At 42.4% G+C, this 20211-nt stretch overlaps 1 protein-coding gene across 4 annotated transcripts; it reads right to left on the reverse strand.

Annotated features, from left to right (window-relative positions):
- Positions 1–888: 888 nt before the first annotated feature.
- LOC119267794 lies at positions 889–18776 on the reverse strand. 4 transcript variants are annotated; one of them, XM_037549235.1, is made up of 12 exons: positions 18378–18776; positions 6122–6301; positions 5401–6028; positions 5136–5286; positions 4855–5049; positions 2713–4753; positions 2117–2502; positions 1956–2040; positions 1740–1877; positions 1516–1619; positions 1370–1413; positions 889–1266 (listed from the first exon to the last, which is right to left on the reverse strand). In XM_037549235.1, the coding sequence occupies exons 5-7, from the start codon at positions 5029–5031 to the stop codon at positions 2228–2230; spliced, it is 2493 nt and encodes an 830-aa protein (XP_037405132.1). In that variant the 5' UTR covers positions 5032–5049; positions 5136–5286; positions 5401–6028; positions 6122–6301; positions 18378–18776; the 3' UTR covers positions 889–1266; positions 1370–1413; positions 1516–1619; positions 1740–1877; positions 1956–2040; positions 2117–2227. The 4 variants fall into 4 exon arrangements, with proteins under 4 accessions (XP_037405132.1, XP_037405129.1, XP_037405131.1 ...); XM_037549232.1 differs by having other exon boundaries at positions 2117–2607; XM_037549234.1 differs by having other exon boundaries at positions 2117–2607; positions 6122–6309.
- Between the last annotated feature and the right edge of the window lie 1435 nt (positions 18777–20211).

The following is a 20211-nucleotide window of genomic DNA, read 5'->3' on the forward strand; positions in this document are numbered from 1 at the left end:
AACTTGGTTAGCAATTGGAGGATCTGCTTCAAGTCTGGTGACTATACTGTTAGTTGTAACTTTAATTTATCTGGTTGTAGGGTAACTTTGAAAACCTATCCGTGTGAACCAATACGTAATGTTATTCTATAATGATGTATGAATATCTAGTTAATCTTGCTTTTGTCATGTCATTACGCAACTGGGCAACCTAGTTGAAATCAAATTTGGAAAGAGATGTCTGGAATGAAATTTGGAAAGAGATGTCTGTAATGAAATCTGTAGAGGATAGTGAAAAATTTGAAATATGTAGCGGTAGCTCGTTTGTATTGGTATATCATTTGTATTAATTGAAATCAAATTTGGAAAGAGATTATTGTATTGGTATATCGTTTCTATTACTTGAAATCAAATTTTGAAAGAAAAGTATGGAATGAAATATGTAACAAGAAAGTTACAAAATAAGTTTAATTTTCAGTGAAACGAGTAACATACATAATTGGTATGCCAACACAAGTATGTGATGTCTCATTTCACATAGCAGATAAACACAGAATAAGTATCTTAGTGTGACATTTGAAAGATACGTTCAGACAAAAGTTAGTTGTGAGCACCCAAAGTAATTTCTTCTTATGATTTGGATAAATGTTTGTACTTGATAGTATTTGATTGATAGCTATGATACTGAATTTAAGTATGATAAATAATATGATCTATAGCAGAAATATAAACACTTTGAAAGACAGCAAGAAGTTTAGCTGTGAGCCCAAATTTTGCTGTGAGCAAGAAGAACAAGCATACAAGTTATTTTATTCATATGGTGTGGAACAATCTTTGGACTTAAGAGTACGTTTTAGAAATATATTATACAGAATTTAAGAATGATAGAGACCGTGAGTGCAATATATACTGTTAGTAGCGGAAATATGAGATACATAAAGTGATTAGAAGACAGCAAGAAGTTGTGCTGTCATTTCCTTACATACTGGCAATACAAACATTGGTTATAAAGCAGGGAATAACCTTAATAGTTTAAAAGTACCATACATAACGACGATTGCACGGAATGAACATTGTTCATTTCAGATGAAACTAGTACATCATATGAAATAACTTGCAGTACGTAGCGAAGGCTACATAGGCAACAACATGGTGGAGGAATCAGTCTGTTGTTGTCTTCACGGCGGATGCTATCTTCTTAATCTCAGGCCTCCTTGGATTGAGATCATTGAAGCGGTGGTAAACAAGGATATAGCATATTTCCTTCCTGAAGACATCCATTGCCCACTGTAAGGAAGCAAGGAAGAGTTAATAGTGGATGAACTTGTACATAGGAAGGTGTGATGTTAAAGAAGATTGTGAGAACATTGTTGTGTGTTCAATAGTAAACCTTGTAATTTCCAATGAGCTCTTTGCCATTGTGACACAGAAGGACTTTAAGAACCCAAAACCACAGTCATCATTGCCATAATAATAATTATTATTAGTATTTCATTATATTACTGAAGTATATAACAAAAGATGTAGCATACATACTTGTTTGTTTGTTTTCCAGTAGAACAATACTTCATTGGGAAATCAGTAAATGCGAAAGCACTCTTGTGGAGACAATCATTCAATGATTTTTGGAGATTGCTGGCCTGCAATTTGTTGAGAAAGGTCGTGAATGCAAATTATTTATGTGAGAAATTTCAGGTACCGTATTGAACATTTATCAGAATTAGGAAATCTGAAATAGAACTAGTAATAGAATGACCTACCATGTTCTCCAACATAACCCTGTGCGGGTGTTCACCTTCTTTGACTTCTAAGTTAGAGTCATAAATTTCAATTGTGTTTTGCGTGAGGTTAATGACAGCCAGAATCCAATGGTTGTCCGATAGTGTAGGCAGAAATAGCTTGAAAAAAGTACAAATTTGTTTATTAGTAACATGTACTTACATAAGAAAGTAAAAATGTAGATTGTGAAAGATTACCTGCTCAACATTTTGAAGTGGCAACTTTCTAAGCTTCTTGCAGAGATATGCATGGTTGCATTTATTTCCTTTTTAGCAATTCGGTCTAAATAAGAATCCAGAGTTGTTAGATAACAAGAATGGAATGAAAATTATGCGTAATAAAAGTAAAGAGTGCTTACTATAATAGTCTGGTCCAATATAATCTTGGTCTTTGATCCCCAATCATACATAAGTGCCACGGACAGTAACCACATCATATTTTTGCACATCTTTCCTTTTGGCATTAGGCATTATACTAACTCTCTTTCTGTTACAGAAGCTGGACCTATCCTTATCTTGGTACCACCTGTGTCATTATCGTTGCGTCGTCGTGTCTTACGTAAACCTCGGAACTTGCTACAGGCGACAAGAGTATTGTACATGTCGTTCAACTTCTTCACCAGATATTGCTTCTTCTTTATGAGCTCAGATATACCTTCGACGATCTCCTCTTTCTTCTGATAACGCTGTTTTCTCATCTTCATAGAAGGATTTATGCTACCAGCACAATCAAAACATTCTCCATCTGGTAATGGCTCAGCAAGCTTAGAGATGTGGTCACAATCAATTGTTTTAGGAGATGAAGGTTCATCGGCTATGTGAACTATCTCTATATCTCTGAAGCTGTGTCCTGATATTTGAATATTTACAAGTCAAATAATTATTACTATACTAAGTCATGTAAAATATAAATACATTATTTAAGTGAGAACAATTGTTGGTTGTATTAACTTACTAGGAGTTAAATAAGAAGTATGAGAGTCTGAATCTTGCTTGCCCACTTTAGATATATCATCATCTTTGGTGCGCTCAGAACTTACTCGGGCAGATGAATTGTCGGAAGGATGTTCTTGGGATTCATCTTGTTTTTTTGCAGTTATATCCATTTGGGCAACGTTTGCAACATCTTCTTGTGTAGACTGACAAGATGATGATTCTATGTCTCCTGCAGTGCACTGAGTCTGTATTTCTGCTAATGCAAGAGTTTGTTCTAAGTTTTCACTGAGCACTTCATTGATAGCAAGACTTAGTGATTCGTTGTTATCATTTGCAGGTGCTAGATTCGGTGTCATACATAGAATCATTTCCACACATTTGTCTAGTATTTTTTTATCAGAATCTTGCAGTGTTGAGGATTCCTTTGGTGAGGTTTGACCAATTTGCAATGTGATATCTGAGGGTACAGTGCTTGGTTTTGGCATATCATCAGGTAACTTAGAAGGGTCTATCTGCAAAACATCCAAACTGGAGGAGCTATGGTCGGGCAGAACAGAAGTTTCCAAAACAATAGGCTGATTATCTTCAATTCTTGAGACTTCCTGGAGCGTAGATGCAACATTATGTTGGGTAGTATGAATAGTAGCACCCGCTGGTACATTCATCCTATCATATTCCCTGGTCATCTGACTGACTGACATAATTGATACATCACCTACTATTTGTATGGATAAAGGTGGGGAAGAAATATTTGGAACATCTTTTGAAGTGGAATCAGTATCAGCAATTTCAATATCTTTCGTCGATAGAATATCAATTTTGCTGACATCAAGATTTTCCAAATGATCATTCGATTGTTTCTGAATGCCATCTTCAAGTGTCGTCTTGTCTGTATGTTGTAGTTGAACAACATCTGATGCAGGATTGTGTGGGAAACTATGATTCTTGGTAGCTTTCTGTGCATCAGAAACATCTATTTGAGATGAAGATTTTGTTGTTTTTGGATCAATGAAGGCAATCTCTTGAATTCCATCAGCAGTTGGTGCCATAGTAACGGTATTACCTACTTCATGCAAAACATCTTTGGATGAATCCTGTTGTGGATGTTGAACAGCAAATGCATTACTCTCTGGCTGATCCCCTTGGTTGCCATGTCCAAGCACATTATGAGCACTAGTAACAGGTAGAAGAAAAGCACTATCCGCTTGACCATCAGTACCAACAAACTTCATTATTGATGAATCTTCACTTGGCATGTTGCTTCTCTCAGTTTGAACAGAATGTGACTGGACTTGGTCTGCAGCAATGTTGGGAATAACAATTGCAGTTGTGGGAACGATGACTTCAGAGACTAATTCTGGGGGATGTGTAGAAGCAGAATTATTTGATGACGGTACCACATTGGCAACAAAAGTCTCTTGTCTTTCTAAGGCGGTTGTTGCAGAACATGCTGTAGCATCAGACTTGAGATTTTGAAAAGTGCAAATGCTTTCCACCAATGGATCTTTACAAGCAGCAGGTTCAGCCTCAACAATCTGATCCGTGGTAGTCAATTCTTTAGAAGAAGAAGGCTCGTACTGAGTAATCTGAGCAAGCATTGGCGAAGCAGGATGGAAGTTGTCAGCTTCGACACCTTCAATGTTCACAAAATTGGTTCCTGGTTCTGATTCATGAGTACCAATTTCTAAAGTTTCATTCATGAAGGTTGGAGATGCCGGTGTTCCGGCTGTCAACTGCTGGGTGACATCAACATGAGTGCTAGTTTCGTGAACCAGTTGAGCAGACTGGGAAGAATTGAGAACAGCTTCATCTAGATTGGAGTGACATGGACTTTGTGTTCCTATAGTTCGTTTCGTCAAAGTTGCATCATCATTGTGTAGAGAACTTCCTGGACATGCATCATCAATCATCGGTAACATAGCCTTCTGAATCTCTTCCTGGACCAAGGCTGCCATTTCCTTGGTTTTCTTAATTTGAAGCTGTTGCAGTTTGTTTTGAAGCTTTCGTTCAGACACAGTTATCAACCTTTGTCGATCGGCTGTGTACTGGTCTTCAAGAATCTTTATCCGTTTGATCAAATTATGCAAGTTGGACAGAGACTAATTCATGAATATATCAATGAAAAATAATGAACTAGTGTAACACAGATTTAAGAAATCACCTCATCTGTAGGTTGATGTGACAGGCGCTTTTTAGAAACTTGTACTACTTGTGGAGGAAGTTTATATTTCTCCTGGCCAGGTACAGTACTTATATTAGTTGTTACTGGTGGGGTGGAATGTGTAGATTTTTCGTGATCATCAAGATCATCATTATGGTCTTCTGCAGTAGGGAACATTGCTAACTTTTCATCGTCCTGCAATAGAATACATGAAGATTCAGTTAATAAGTTAAAGGAAATAGGTAAAATGAAGAGTATTAATAACTACATGATTTGTATACCAGTAAGCTCTCAAACAACTTGCAATGGTCATGTGTCTTCTTTTTTCCAGTATGATCTATTTGTTCCAGTACTGCTGAACCCACATTTAATCCTTGGGTAACCCTGAGGTATTTTGACTAAATGTGATTGAAGTAGATCCACATATATGAGCTGCAATAATTAGACAGAATATAAATAGGGTTTATTAGTACCACTGTGATGTGAATGTGTAGTGGAAGCATAGTATGTGCAATTTTTTAAAGGAATGTGTATGTGGAAGCTTACATGTAGAATATGTACGCATCCACCGACATTCAGGTTGGGCACTTTGTTTTTCCTTGATTCACGGATTGCCTCGATAAGGTACTCAGCAGCAAAACGACACCAATTCATACGAGGGATGTCGCTCAAGTCCTTCAAAGCTCCTAGCAGGTAACTTCTATTAATTTGGTAACCAGTCGTCGGAGCTAAGTAGGTGCAGAATGACTTGCATGAAACACAAGCAAAACTTGTCCTTGTCTTTCTCCTCTTTGTACGTTAACATCATGTCTGTCGCTTCCTTGAGTGATTCTCCTCTTCCGGCCGTAGCAGACTTGAATTCAGTTTTACCTCTGAAAGGTTTGTCACGAACCCTACCTGGACGGGGCATTGGAACTGCTTTGTCAAGAGCAGGTAACTTCAACAGGTTTTCAACAACTTGTACTATAGAAACCTTCCTGTTTCTGAATACTAGACACTTGTTGTCGCAGTCTACTCTTTTCATCAGCCATATAGTTAGCTTTCTGGGTAACTTGCACTCAATCATGTGAATGAGTGATCCAAATCCCAATTCTTCTATCCATTGTAGCTGTTCTGGACATAGTTTTTTTATAATGGCGCGTATCTTGTTTGGATCACATTTCCAATTGATTGTCTACATGCATGTTCGGGGGAAGCAGAAGGTTAGTGCTGCCATCAATAATTACATTTTAAAGCGATGCAAACATCTAGTGTACTAAGTAAATACCTGCTTAACTTCGGGGGAAGCTGCTCTCTTAAGTTTCTTCGGAGATCTTCTACGGCTATTCCTGGTTGATTTTGATTGAGAGGAAACATCAGTATCACTCATGTCGACGCTACAGCTTTCATCAGAGTTAGTTGTCTCAAAGGTTGGAGATTTCCGGCGACGGCGTGCAGAATTAGTCATCTGTGAAACTAAAAATTCAAAATTGAGAACAAGCATAGGTAGAAATAATAAAGTGGTCAAGAGGAAATTCAGTTATCAGTAACTTTAACATTTTAGATTCTTTGGAGCTGAATGTACTTACAACCTGTGGACTTATGAAACCCCTAGGTTACGTACGGATGTAGCAGTTTAGTATGGATTTTAGTCAAATTTGAACACTATATCTAACATTTCAGTACCCACTGTGTACCCTTAACACAAATTATGTGCCATCTTATTTGAAAAAAAAGTCTGCAGTCTGTACTTAAAAAATGTATTTCAATAAAAATTGAAATCATGTAGAATAGCCATATCACAAGCACGTTGAGATATAGTTTCTTTAACCTATTTCAATACAAATTGGAATCATGTAGAATAACAATTGAAATCCTGTAGAATAGCCATTTCACTAACAAATTTAAGGTTCTTATTTCAATAAAAATTGAAATCATGCAGCCATTTCACTTGCACGTTCAGATATAGTTTCTGTACCTTATTTCAATACAGATTGGAATAATGTACAATAGCCATTTAACTAACAATTTGCACGATTTTATTTCAATGAAAATTGAAATCATGCACACAGAGTGTACCCTTCAAACGAATTAAGGGAACTAGAAATCATATTTCAATCACAGTTTCTGTAACAAATAACTATCTCACTTTGAACATCTCATTACTAATGAGCTACCGCTTTTTCTAGTTTACACATGGGGATCTAGGGTTAGAGAACCAAAGCATTTATCAACTACGGAATATAGGTTTAGAGGTCGCGGGTTTCTACATATCTAACCAAAATAAGCTAAATGTAGAAACTGTAAATGAAGATGAGCAGCAGGAATTATGAGTAAATGAAGATGGATATCTAACCTTTACGAACTAATGAGGGCGGCGGAAGTAGGTCAGTCGGAGGGGAAGAAAAGCGACAGGTGAGCCGCCAAAATACGCGGGCCGGCTGCCGAGGCGACGGGGAAGAAATCAACAGTTCAGCCGCGAAGAACGCGGCCAGGCGGCGGAGGAGATGGCGGCGGATGAATCATGGAAACCGATGGAAGAAGAAGATAGGTTTGCGGGGGGTGGGTGAGGACTAGGGGGGTAAAGAAAAGGAGTTAATAATAAGTGGGGCCAACCATTGATAGGACGTAATGATCAATACAACGGCCCGGGCAGATGAATACACTCATATACAAACGTGTGGGCCATCAAAAGGCACGAATGGCAAACAATGCCAACTGTGGATGCCGCTCCGGTACATATCCCCTCCGGTAAAAAGAGGTTTGCGCTGTTCCCAATTATACATGAGTACATGACCATCTCACGCTCTCGCCGCCGGCGCCGTCACGTCACTGGTCGAGCTGGTGGTGGTGGAGCAGCCGAACAGGCTGCGTACGTACGTGACGCCCGCGGGTCGCCATTTGCCGCCGCACGTCGCCGTCGGTCCCGGGCCACCCGCAACAGCAGCAAATAAAAAGAAGGCGCGATCCTTCCGCGAGCGCAGGTACGTTTCGTGCGCGATCGATCGCTGTGGGAGTAGTGATGAGACGCCGACGGCGAAACCCAATTAACACGAGCACCGCGGTCTGTCCATGATCGATCGCCTCGCACGCTAGCTCCCCGTGGAAAATCCTCGATCGGGGCACGTCGTTTTCGCATGGCCTCGAAAAAGCTAGCTGGACGCCGTGACAACGCATGCATTGGCGCATTGCAGTAACATTTCCGTGGCTGGCTGGACGTACGTACGCCGTGGAGTATTTCGGACAACTCCCCATATATCCCCGGCCGGTGTGTACAGCGGTGGGAGGGAGCACGGGGTCTGATATAGCGACATCTGCCTCTCTGCCTGTGCGTCGTCCACCCCATGACCATGGCCATAGGATTGCAGGTAAATATAACAACAATAATAGCAAAGACAGGCTATGCAGTAGAATAGAATTAACCAAAAGCAGTAACATGCTACACTACTCTAATGCAAGCAGTAGAGAGAAGGAATAGGCGATATCGGGTTGATCGGAGGGGAGGGAGGCTTGCCTGGTTGTTCTGGCAAGGAGTCGTCGTCGATGTAGTCGATCACGAGGGGTATCGGCAGCGGTCTCGGGGTCTACCGAAAAGAAGTAACGGAGGGGGAACACAATAAATAACAAAGCAATCAAAGCATCAATATAACGAGGCAATATGTGGTGCCAGGGGTGATCTAACGCAGGGATAGGTGATACCAGGAAAGTGGGAAAACTTCCGGTAAAGTATTCTAGGTGTTTCGCCTTTTCGGACAGACAAACCGAAGGGGGGCAGTTGCAAGTTTGCTATGCTAGGGACGTGCGGTGGACGAACGGATTGCGTATTTGGATTCGTCTCGTCGTTTTGAACAACTTTGATATATAAAGTTTTTCCATCGAAGTTACGGATGAATTTCTGCGAATTTCCGAAGATTTAAACAGCTATTTGAAATTCCTGAAAATTGGCTAAGTCCAAGAATTGTTCAGTTTTTAAACTCCACTTAGCTGTTTTTCAAAGGCTATAACTATTAATCTGCCCATCCTATAGATTAGTGCCTTATATCAATATTGACCACCTTCCTGATATCTACAAGATGATAACAATTGCATCACTCTTAGAGTTCATTTGCTTAATCAAAACTTTGCTTGAAAAGTACCACTTGTTAATTCCAAAAACTGTTAACATATATGAACATAGGATTTTGTGATTTTCACAGGATTTAATCCATGCTTTATTTAAATTTGGTCCAATGGGGTAACTTGGAGCTTCTCAAGTGTACTACCTTCCCATATTATTTTTACTCCTGTTAACAGTCGTTTAGCAGTAGATTAGGGGTTGCCTAGGGGGGTAGTCAATGTAGAATTTAAAAAGCTAGCTACTGCTACAGTAACATTCAGTTACTGTAGCGGAGCAGCAGTGGGCGCGCACACACTACACACTGCACGGACTCACTATACAGGGCCGGCCAGAGGCACACAGCCGTGGCACAGCCGGCCACAGACGGTGCACACACACACACTGGACACACACTCACGCACACACATCACACGCCACGCATGGCCATAGCCAGGCAGCAGCCGGCATAGCAAGCAGCAGTAGCAGTACGGGGCATGCGGAGGTGATAGCGGTAGCGGCTCTAGGCAGCAGCATAGCAGCGGTAGCAAGCAGACAACATGAAGCGGCAGGCACGCGTGCAACGGGCAGCAGTAGCAGCAAGCATCAGCGCAGCGGCATGCACACAAGCTGGGCGCGGGGCGCGCCGCTGCACGGCGTGCGCGTGGGCGCGGCCAAACACAGGCGGCCACCAAGGCACGCGGCGAGCGCGGCCAGAGGCGCAGCAGCACGCGCACAGGAGCGAGCGCGTGGACGACGCGGGGCGGAGCAGCGGACAGCGGCGTGTGCAGGGCAGGTGCGGGTTGCGGTCGGCGGCCTACGGCGAGCAGCGGCATTAACGCGAGCTAAGTCGAACGAAAACGACGCCGGCGACCACTTCCCACGGCGCCGACGGTGGTCCATCGCGAAACTAGCTACAGAGGGAGCAACCAAAACCAAGAGATAGAGGAGGGGGTGCGCGGGCTCACCTCGAGGTCAGGGGAAAACTCAGGGGAGCCAGGGGTTGTTGGAGTCGTGGGGATCGACGACGGGGCAGAGGTCGCATCCGATGAAGGGCATCAACGCGGACGGCGTCCCAGGTGCACCACGGCCTCGATCCAGTGGCGGAGACGAATGAGACGACCATGCCGGAGCTCCTGGACATCGCGGTACGACGTATGGTGGTCGGTGGACACGTGGACGAGCAGCAGCGGCGACGGCTATCTCTCGGGCGACGGGAAAAACAACAAGGGCGAGTGAGAGGGGAGAGGGGAATGAACTAGGGTTCGCAGGGGCGTTCGCGACGCCGGCCTTATACATCAGGGGGGCGTGGGATGGCCGACGCGTGGCAATCCAAGCCATGGACGTGCTTGGGTCGCCGTTCCTGATGAACAGAGGAAGAGGACGTGGAGGTTTGGTGGTCTGGCCTTAGACTGTGGCCACTAGGGCCCAATAGCACAATGATGTTTTCTCTTTTCTAATTCTTATTTTGAATTTTCTTCACTGTTTGCATTTATTTTAGTTAGTAATTGATTTTTGCTCAATATGAAACTTGACACAAAATACAGGGAAATATTCTGGGTTGGCACAAAAAGTTTGGGGGCAATTAGAATTGTGTAAGCATTTTTAGAAATTGAGAAGGTTGGGTAAATGGCTGCTGGTCCACTTAATTAAATTCCAGGGACATTTTGGTAATCCAAATGAGGTTGGTTTCGCCATGAAAATTACTCAGTGGATATTTGAAATATTATGAGCATTTTTATCCTAGTGTTTTTTTAGAGTACGTCAATAGCGTACCTTAACTTTATAGAAGAAGAGGGCAATGGTCACACAAGAATTATAAGAATGGAAGAATCAAACACATTCAGCGCCGCATCAAGGGCGAGCGCTCGCGATGTCCACGTCGGATTTGCTACGGGACAAATGGTTCGCTTCATCGAGAAGAAAGAGAGAAAGATATTGGCCAGCGGCCCAAACCCCAGTCCCCACCCCCTATTCCTCTCCCTCTCTCTTTCCCTCATCTGCCGCCGCCGCCGCCACCGATGCCCTCCGCGCAGCAGCCGCCGCCACCGGTGCCCTCCGCGCAGCAGCCGCCGCCACCACTGGCACCCAGGTGTGGCGCTGCTCTTCCCCACGGCCCTGACGGCAAGGCGGCGACAAGAGCATCGGAGCCACTTTTGGCCTCCCCACACTGGCCTGCGCATCTCCGCCCCCCGCTTTGCCTCCTCCACCACCGGCTCCTAGCGAGGCGGGAACGAAGCCACCATCGCCCTCCCAGGTCCTCTTCCCATCCCTCTGGCCCCCTCCCTCCCTGATTCGTCTTCTTTCCACCACTCTCGTTCGTCAGTTGCCACTCTCTCCTGCCTCCCCTAGCGCCCTCGATTCGGAGGCAACAGAGGATAGCCCGCGGGCGAGCTCGAGCTGGAGGCAGTGCTGCATTGACATATCCAACCATCCTATATGTCCACTTTTGGTCCATTATTTGTCTACACCAGTCATTTGATGAATTGCTATAAGAAACTGTATGAAGTGTTTTGCTGTATGTTTGAAGCAGGTAAGGCATGATGTAGCTATACTTTTGAAAATCACTCATGATTGTCCTGAGTCCCTGGCAATGAATCATGTGGTGATGCAAATTTCTGATGTCCCTGCCATTCACACTGACGAAAGCTTGTTGGAGTGTCTTCAACCTTGTTGATGTTCAGTGAGTGAAAGTAAGCACAAATTGCCTTCTTTTAACCTTGTTGATGTTCAGTGAGCGAAAGTAAGCACAAATTGCCTTCTTTTAATCCCCACACCTTCTAGCCCCTTCAGATTATGCTCTCTTTACTAGGTTTCTAATTTTGCTAGATTATTTTCTCTATCCTCGGATGCTTAATCTTGGTAATTTGCTCAGCGCCAGTGCTAATCAACTCAAACAATTTAGAATAGCGAGCTTTCTGTGTTTTCCCTTTTGTTTTCTGTGTGCAAGGTGTATGCAGATCTATTGGAGTTCATACAATGCAACAGTTACAGATTAATTAGTAGTTTCCTTTGTTCTTATACTTGCAGATTTGGATTCTTGCATTCTCGTGCATACCACCTTGCAGAATTGAACACTGATTCCCGGGCTCCACTTCAGATCTATTATATGGATGCAGAACATATGCCAAGATGTTTACAGTATTGTGGTTGCGCCATAGAAGTCTTTCTTGCTGTGAACCTAATTTGGAATCCAGTGTTTCTGTCTCTATTTGCTTGTTCTGAATTCGAGAGTCTTTTGAATCCAGTGCGGTTTCAGTACTACTAGGTGTGAGGAGGAGGTTAGCCTTGATGGCCAGGTGGTACCTTGGAAGGACACCTTTCGGTATTTGGGGTCAATGTTGCAGGAGGATGAGGGTATTGATTGCGAGATCTTATGGGTTTCACCTCTACCCTACCTCAACTTGTTTGGACTAAAGGCTTTGTTGTTGTTGTTATTGTTGTTGTTGATCAATCATTTAAAGCAGCGATTACATATTTATCTAGAAAGTGGTACTCTCCTTCTGCCTTATTTTGGAGGAACATAAGGCAAGTTTCTATTAATACCCTCCAACTAATGGCAAGACGTTTGATCAGTTTCATAAACTCCCTATATTTCTAGCTCCAGACCATGATTTTCTGTGCTCATATTTTTTATGTATTGTTTATTAGTCATACATACATTCTACTCACTAGGGTTTGATCTTTTCTTCCCTTATATGAATGAAAGGCCAGATCGAATTGGGATGACTTTCTCCACGTCATTAAGGATCTTCTATTATCAAGCATGGATCATCTTCTTTTGACAATTGGTAATGTTTGCACTTCGCAGTAAATTGGGCATATTCACTGGTTCTTCCTCCTACAATGGTGCATGTACAAATTTTAATAATTCTGTATGCTGGCCAGTAAACTTCCAGTGTTTATTTTCTCAGACTTCTCACTAGCTTATGGTGTCTGTTACATTGAAGCGGTTTGAGAAAGCAAGCAAATCGTTCGAGCCTACGTATTTATATGGTGTGGAGAAGGTAAGGTTCTTGGCTCATCGATATGATCTGGTCATTTTTATTGATGCGGGACTACTTAATGAACTTCCTAGCTCTGGCAGTGACAGCAAGAAAATAAGCTTCTTTGACCAGGTTTGTCTTCTGTTGTATCCTTGAAATATTTCACGACATACGTTGAATGGATGATAGATCTCATACTTGCAAGGGATATTTACTAACAAACTACCAAAAATATATAATTGCTTTATTGTGACAAGTTTTTATATAAAAGGCACATGTGAGCTTGGTTAGTAGTTTTCTGTTGGAAGTCCATGGGATTTCATATGCACAAGTAGATGTATTGTTTCTTTCATATGCATGAACTATCCAGAATACTGGATTATTCTCTTTGTTTCAAGTTTGCTGTTCTTTTGGAGACTAAATCCATGGTGAACAATTGGGATTATATATAACTGAAATAGGTTTGATTCGCAAACACTGAAGCATGTTTGGTTTCAAATGTGTCTTTGCTCAGTGCAGGTCTTACAAAGAAGTTTTGAAAGTAGGCTTGAATCCACCAAGATCTCGATGGAGCTCAAACATTGATGTAACTTGTCTCTTGATATAATGTGAGACGAATATCAAATCTTAAATTGTAGTGCAAGCATGTATCATCTACTATGTGGTAGAAATAATGATGAGAGGATGTCTACTGTGCTTCTTTTATGTTGCAATGGAACTTCTATTTCTATCTATGTACTCCAGATAGCCTCCACTGTACCTATCACTTGTGACCGAGGACAATTCCATGTGTACTAAAATTGCTTGTGCTATCACTTAGATTTGTGTTCCGTGCCACCTTAATCTTCTACCTATGCAATCTCAGCAGCTTCTCATGTATGAATAATTACTTGCATATACTGTTTAGATCTTATCGTCAAGTTGGCTATACATTTTGGTTTGACAAATGGTGCGGCGCTTTTCCTATCTAACGGAAAATCATGTATATGTAACCAACAAGAACAAATTATCTCCTGGAAGAAACTTTTTTGTTACCTATAGTTGTTTTGTTTATAGAAATAATGCATTTCCCATTTGTTGTAACAAACATTTTTATTTTTTGGTATGCATGGTTTCAGCCTTTGGTGCTCAATTCTGTAAATTGATAATTCACATAATATATAGAAATTTTCGTAAAAAGCTTTCAGATGTTCTTATAAATCTTAAACCTACTATCCTCTGTTGATTGCTCTACTATCCTCTGTTCTTATAAATTTTCGTAAAAAGCTTTCAGATGTTCTTATAAAGCTTTAGTTGTCTGTTTCGTCTTCGTTTCGTCCAGGTTGACCTTCATCCGTCGTCAAGGTAGGATTCATCATGTGTTCATCCATATATATAAAGCACACTCATGGTGTCGTGGCTCGTGCGTGACCTACCACTGGAGGTACACAAAGTTCCTCAGCCTGAATCGAGATGCCACTGCTGAACAATTGGCTCATGACACCCTTGTCTGTGAGATTTCTGGATGTCTTTGATTATTGAGATTTCTTAAAGCTTTGTTCTGCCTGTGTATAGAACACATGAAGTGAGAGTCTTTGATCAAGAAGTAGGCTATTCTGCAGGACAAGAGGCTGCCTGAATGGTAAGAAATTCAGATCAATCTCAGTGTCAGTCACTCGTATATATATTTTCCATTAAACTGTCTAATTACTCAATTGATCAGTGACTAATTGCAGAAGAATTTTGGATAGTATTAGTGCTCGGCAATTGGTATTAGCAGGCTGGCGAGCGCAGATTTCAGCCTCTTTGTTGAGGCTTGCGGTGGTTAGTCTGGGATGAGCTCTAGGGCTGGGTCGTTTCATATCTGTCCTTTTCTTTGATTTCTTTTTGGTTCCTGCTCTGTAAGGTGATTCTCGGCTGAAATTACCATTGAAGGTAATTATGATCTACCACAATTATCAATCCATATTTTAACTTGGAGTTGAACACCTGCACAACAGTATAAAGTTTCAACGTTCTGGTTGTAATAGGATATATCAGGGCATTTTGAAAAGCCAATCCATTATCATGGTACCATGGAACAAACAAATAGTTACCTCACTTTTTGGTCTTTTCATGAAAGCTTTGGGTTGGGACGTGTGTTGCATCCAAGTTGTATTGCTTCATTGATTATCATCTCAGTTTTGAAGTGTGTAACTTAATGTGTGGGAATTAAACAACATGTGTTGAAAATGATTGCTGGTCAATCTAGCATGAAATTGTGTGTAACTTAACATTATAGTTACATCACTGGTCTTTTATTTTGGACTTGTCCAACAGTTGTTATCAACCTACATCCTGCTACTGTGATGTTTTTAGCTCATGTTGTATACTGGTAATTTGATTGCTCTGATATTGTTTCAGGACAAACAACCCCGTAGAGCTTGCGGCTGTAGGTGTATCTATTGTCATGTATAGTAAGTTTTTGAGTCTGAACATTTTCCGCTGCAAACGCTGGGGAGTGTCTCAATTATCGAAAACATGAAAGTATGTTGCTAAATGGGTTATATTTGCTTTCTGTAGCCAGCATATGAAAAATGTATAAAAGAACTGAGCATTATTTCTTATGGAATGGCATATTGTTATTCATATGTGTATTATTGACTTGCCAAATTATTGATCTCCTATAGTATGATCAGATCAATATGAAGAGTGTGGCTTCTATTTTTGTTAACATACCCTCATATTAAACTATTGTCGAGTGTTTATATTGCTTAGTGGTAACATCTACCTGATGGTTAGGTGGCTATTTGATCAAAGCAGGAACTCTAAAGTCTGTAGACAGCCTATGTGCGCAGAGAAACGTCTCAAGAGGCGCGCCATGGGCGCGCCCCTACCCCTAGTAACTTCCAAAGAGAGACGCACACCCTAGCACACCCAACTAGCTAGCCTATGCCTACGCTCTCACAAAACGAATCATATCCTCCTCCACCCAAACCCGCCAGTCTCCAATCTTCGAGCTCCGCAATAATGGCAAGTGCCAACTCTGACGCAGTCCTCTGCTGGTTGATCCGGTTAAAGACTCTGGCGTTGCGCTGCTTCCAAAGAGCCCAAATGGTCGCTATGATCACTGTGTCAAAACCGCGCTTGTGACCTTTCCTGAAGTTAGTCCTCGTGGTTAGCCACCACTCCAGGAAGGTGTCTACCGGTCTAGGGGTAGTGCCCCTCAAGCTCAATGCCTCGAATATGTAGTGCCACACTTCCCTGGCATAGACGCACAAAATGAGAATGTGCTCCGCATTGTCTTCATCTTGAAGTCACGTGAAACAAAGGGGACAAAGCATTCTGGAGACCATGCCTAGCTGTTCTGTCCAACGTCCAGATCCTGTGTTGCACTGCCAACCACACGAAGATTTTACACTTCAGGATAGCCCAACTTCTCCAAATGCAAGTGGCGTAGGGGGGCCTCTCGGCACCCTGGCAAAGCCGAATATAGGTGGATTTTGCAGTATAATCCGGATGGGTCTGCCGGCCAAGAGAAAAGGTCGTCTTTGGAGGGATCACGATTGATCGTACTTATCGCAAGGTTGAGGTGCAAGAGTTGCATGTGGCCAACAAAGTTTACCTCACCGCTGATATCAAGTAACCATCTCCCCTCCAGTAAGCCTTCCTCGACCGTGCGACGATTGATCGTGCGGGTGTCCACTTGAGCATGAATGAGCGGTGCAATGCCCTTAATCGCAAAGCCATGAATCCATCTGTCTCTCCAAAACAAGATCTTGCTACCCTTCCCCGCCGGGATGTGCACCATGCCGTCGAACACCTCCCGGGCCTCTCTGTCCACCGCCATGGGTAAACCTAGCCATGGTCTGTCAGGATCCGTCCTTCGTAGCCACTCCCACCGAACTCTCAGGGCTAGCCCTTGTAGCTGAAGATTGCGAACACCCAAACCGCCAAGCCAAGTAGGTTTGCAAACCAAGTTCCAGGCAACAAGGCATTGACCTCCGTTCACTTTATCTTTGCCTGCCCAAAAGAACGATCGCATCCATTGGTCAATCTCTTCAAAAACCCAGACCGGAGCCTCGGTAACCATAAAATAATGTATAGGTTTGGCCGCGATCACGGACTTAACTAGCACCAATCGACCTGGGCGGTGTATCAGCCCCCTATGCCAAGACGGGGCGAAACTCTTGGCTTGATCTAACATGGGCTGCCAATCGGCCCCCGAAAGCTGCTTTATAGCCAATTGAAGTCCAAGGTATTTGCATGGGAAGTTGCCCAATAGACAATGCAGGATGGACTCCACCCGGTCTCTATCGCTATTGTCCCCATGGATCATGATGGCCATTGACTTTTGATAGTTGATCCTTAGACCTGAAGCCTCACCAAACACCTGTAACACAGTCCTAACAAACCTGAGGTCCAACGCTTGGGGCTTTATGAACATGACTACGTCGTCAGCGTAGATTGACACCGACTGGTGGGCGGCGATGCCCAGGAACTTTCCAATGACACCTATCCAGCTCGCCGCAGACCAGAGTGCAGCCCCAAATCTGCTTACTCTAGCAAGTTTGTTATTAAAAAGTTCATGCAACTTTAGTACATGCCCAAGTTACACATAATGTTTTTGATTTGTAAAAAAGAGAAAATCTCCAAGCAATACCGAACAACGTTGGACTAATATGAGTACAAGTTAATAGATCTGAAGCATTTGGTTACTGGAACCTGACTCTGGTCCCTTTTATTTTTGTTACTTAATTAGCTTGATCAGCGGACATAACACCTTCTTTTGTTTTTCATGATCACAGAAACTTAATACTTGAGCTATCTAGAAAAAACACTAAAACTACTTGCGAATCCAGTGTATCTATATCAAGATATAGGTTAATAGATGTGAAGCTAATAGAACCTGACTATTGGTTGCTTTTATTTTAGTTACTTAATTAGGTTGAGCAGCTGCAGAACACCTTTTGTTTCATGATTGCGGAAGCTTAAGTTGTTGAGCTATCTTCTAGAAAAAAACACTAAAACTACTTGCTAATCCAGTGCATCTCTATCAAGATAAATCATTACTGCATCTACATTTTTGCCATATTGTGCACCATTATATGAATTGTTTCATAAAACAAAGTAGAAATTAACACAGGAAACATCTGGCACTAAGCCATCTTGGTGCATAACACAAAATCAGGGGCTTCTATCTACCGGTCAATGATGGGTCAGATTTCATGGGCTTCTATCTACTGACCAATTCAAAAACGAATTGTTCCATAAAACAAAGTAGAAATTGACACAGGAAACATATGATGCTAAGCCATCTTGGTGCATAACACAAAATCAGGGGCTTCTTCTAGCCAATACATAGTTGGGTCAGATTTCAGGGGCTTTTATCTACTGGCCAATTCAGAAACAATAAACTAAACAAGAGCAATCAGAAGTGGCAGCAATCAGAAACGTAAACTGAATCAGAGGCTTCTATCAACTGATTATATTTAGGGGATGCATACCTCTGGTGAAGCATGTTCGGATGGCAGATGTTGTTCCTCTGGTGAACTCAGCGGAGGCTACATTGTACGGCTTGACGGATGTTCTTCTTCAGCCGGCAAACTCGGCGGAGCTCGATGGAGATTCTGGTGACGCGACCTGATAGAGATTCTGGTCGAGGCTACTTCCTTCTTATGGCAGCCAAGTTGCTTCATGGCTTTGTGCTGGAGAAGGACACGGACTCTAACTTTGATCCAAATCCAACTTCGATCCAAATCAGAGAGGGGAGGTTGGGGATTGAGGAGGCTATGGGTGACGCCGGAGAATATTAAGGCCGGATGGGGAGGGGAAGGAGAAAAGGGCGGCGGATGGTGGCCGGATAAGAAGACTGTCCACCGCCGGCGGTGGCACCATTACGGATCGAAGAGAGCACGCATCAAAGAAGGAGCCCGTGCGTTTTCCCGATTAACCACTTTTAAAAGGACTGCGGGTCAAATCTATCAGACTACAGGGTCTGTTTTGCAACAACAAAATGTTATCTCAGGTTAGTAACTTATAAAGGGACTGCGGGTTTAGTTATCAAAATGTACAGTGACTTTTTCTCAAAAAGACTACGACGGTGAACTCGACAGACTCAACCCGTACTTTATTATTAGGGAGAGATTGTCAACGTCCTATGTTATTGGTTGGATCCACGTCCATGAATGAGATCTTTCTTGCGTAAACAAAAGAGCGCCAATTATTCAAAGCCCTCGTGCCCAAGACCTCAAGGTTGTGACTATGTCACACGGTGGGCATCAGCAGGCTAGGTAATTAATTGATGTTGCACTAATTAAACTACTTAGTGAATTGCTAATTTTCCTCCAAGCTTGTGGGTAGGTATAATAGAAACAGGTGCATAGCTAATTTCCCTCCAATCTTGTGGGTATAGTAGAAACAGGAATGAGTACCTACATGAAAATGAATAGGGAACTAATATTAGCTATATGTAAAAAAAATTATCATCGTATTAAGGGTATGTGTCCACTTCATCATCTTGTTTTGCTTATTAGTCTCTGCACAGGGAAAGAACAATTATTTCCGGAAACAAGGAAGGAAATCACCAGAAAATTAACAAGATAGTTATCATTGTACTAAGGGAATCTGATTAAAAGTTTCTCCGCTGGAGAAGAAGAGCTTTGTTTCCAGAAACCAAAGAAGGAAATCACCAGCAAATTAACAAGACAAGACAACTATATTAGAAAAAAGCCAAGATAAGACAGTTATTAGTCCACATTTCTAACGCGGTAATTGTTCTACAAAATCTAGCTTGATGGGATTAGACCCAAAGACCTGGCTCCTAAAATCTTTGACTTGTCGAAGAAGAATTGCTCGGCCCGAATGGCTCTGCATGAGAACTTCTGGACTTCCTAGGTGGACATTCTTCAAGGCATTGATATGTCTCCAACGTATCTATAATTTCTGATTGTTCCATGCTATATTATATCATGTTTTGGAGGGCTTTATTATACATTTTTATATTATTTTTGGGACTAACCTATTAACCGGAGGCCCAACCCAGAATTGATGTTTTTTTTGCCTATTTTAGGGTTTCGCAGAAAAAGAATATCAAACGGAGTCCAAACAGAATGAAACCTTCGGGAACGTGATTTTCGGAACGAACGTGATCCAGAGGACTTGGACCCTACGTCAAGCAATCAACCAGGAAGGCACGAGGTAGGGGGCGTGCCTACCCCCCAGGCGCGCCCTCCACCCTCATGGGGCCCACCTTGCTCCACCGACATACTCCTTCCTCCTATATATACCTACGTACCCCCCAAACTACCAGATACGGAGCCAAAACCCTAATTCCACCGC

Source organism: Triticum dicoccoides, chromosome 3A (assembly GCF_002162155.2).
Source record: "Triticum dicoccoides isolate Atlit2015 ecotype Zavitan chromosome 3A, WEW_v2.0, whole genome shotgun sequence".
Taxonomy (NCBI): Eukaryota; Viridiplantae; Streptophyta; class Magnoliopsida; order Poales; family Poaceae; genus Triticum; species Triticum dicoccoides.

Excerpts from the sequence above, each read along its gene's own strand:
- LOC119267794 (XM_037549233.1), bottom strand. The coding sequence starts at position 5,031 with ATGTTCCCTACTGCAGAAGACCATAATGATGATCTTGATGATCACGAA. Across the intron at positions 4,754-4,854 it reads CACATCAACCTACAGATGAG|ATTCTTGAAGACCAGTACAC; the intron begins GTGATTTCTTAA and ends AAACGGATAAAG. Across the intron at positions 2,608-2,712 it reads TACTTCTTATTTAACTCCTA|GACACAGCTTCAGAGATATA; the intron begins GTAAGTTAATAC and ends TTCAAATATCAG.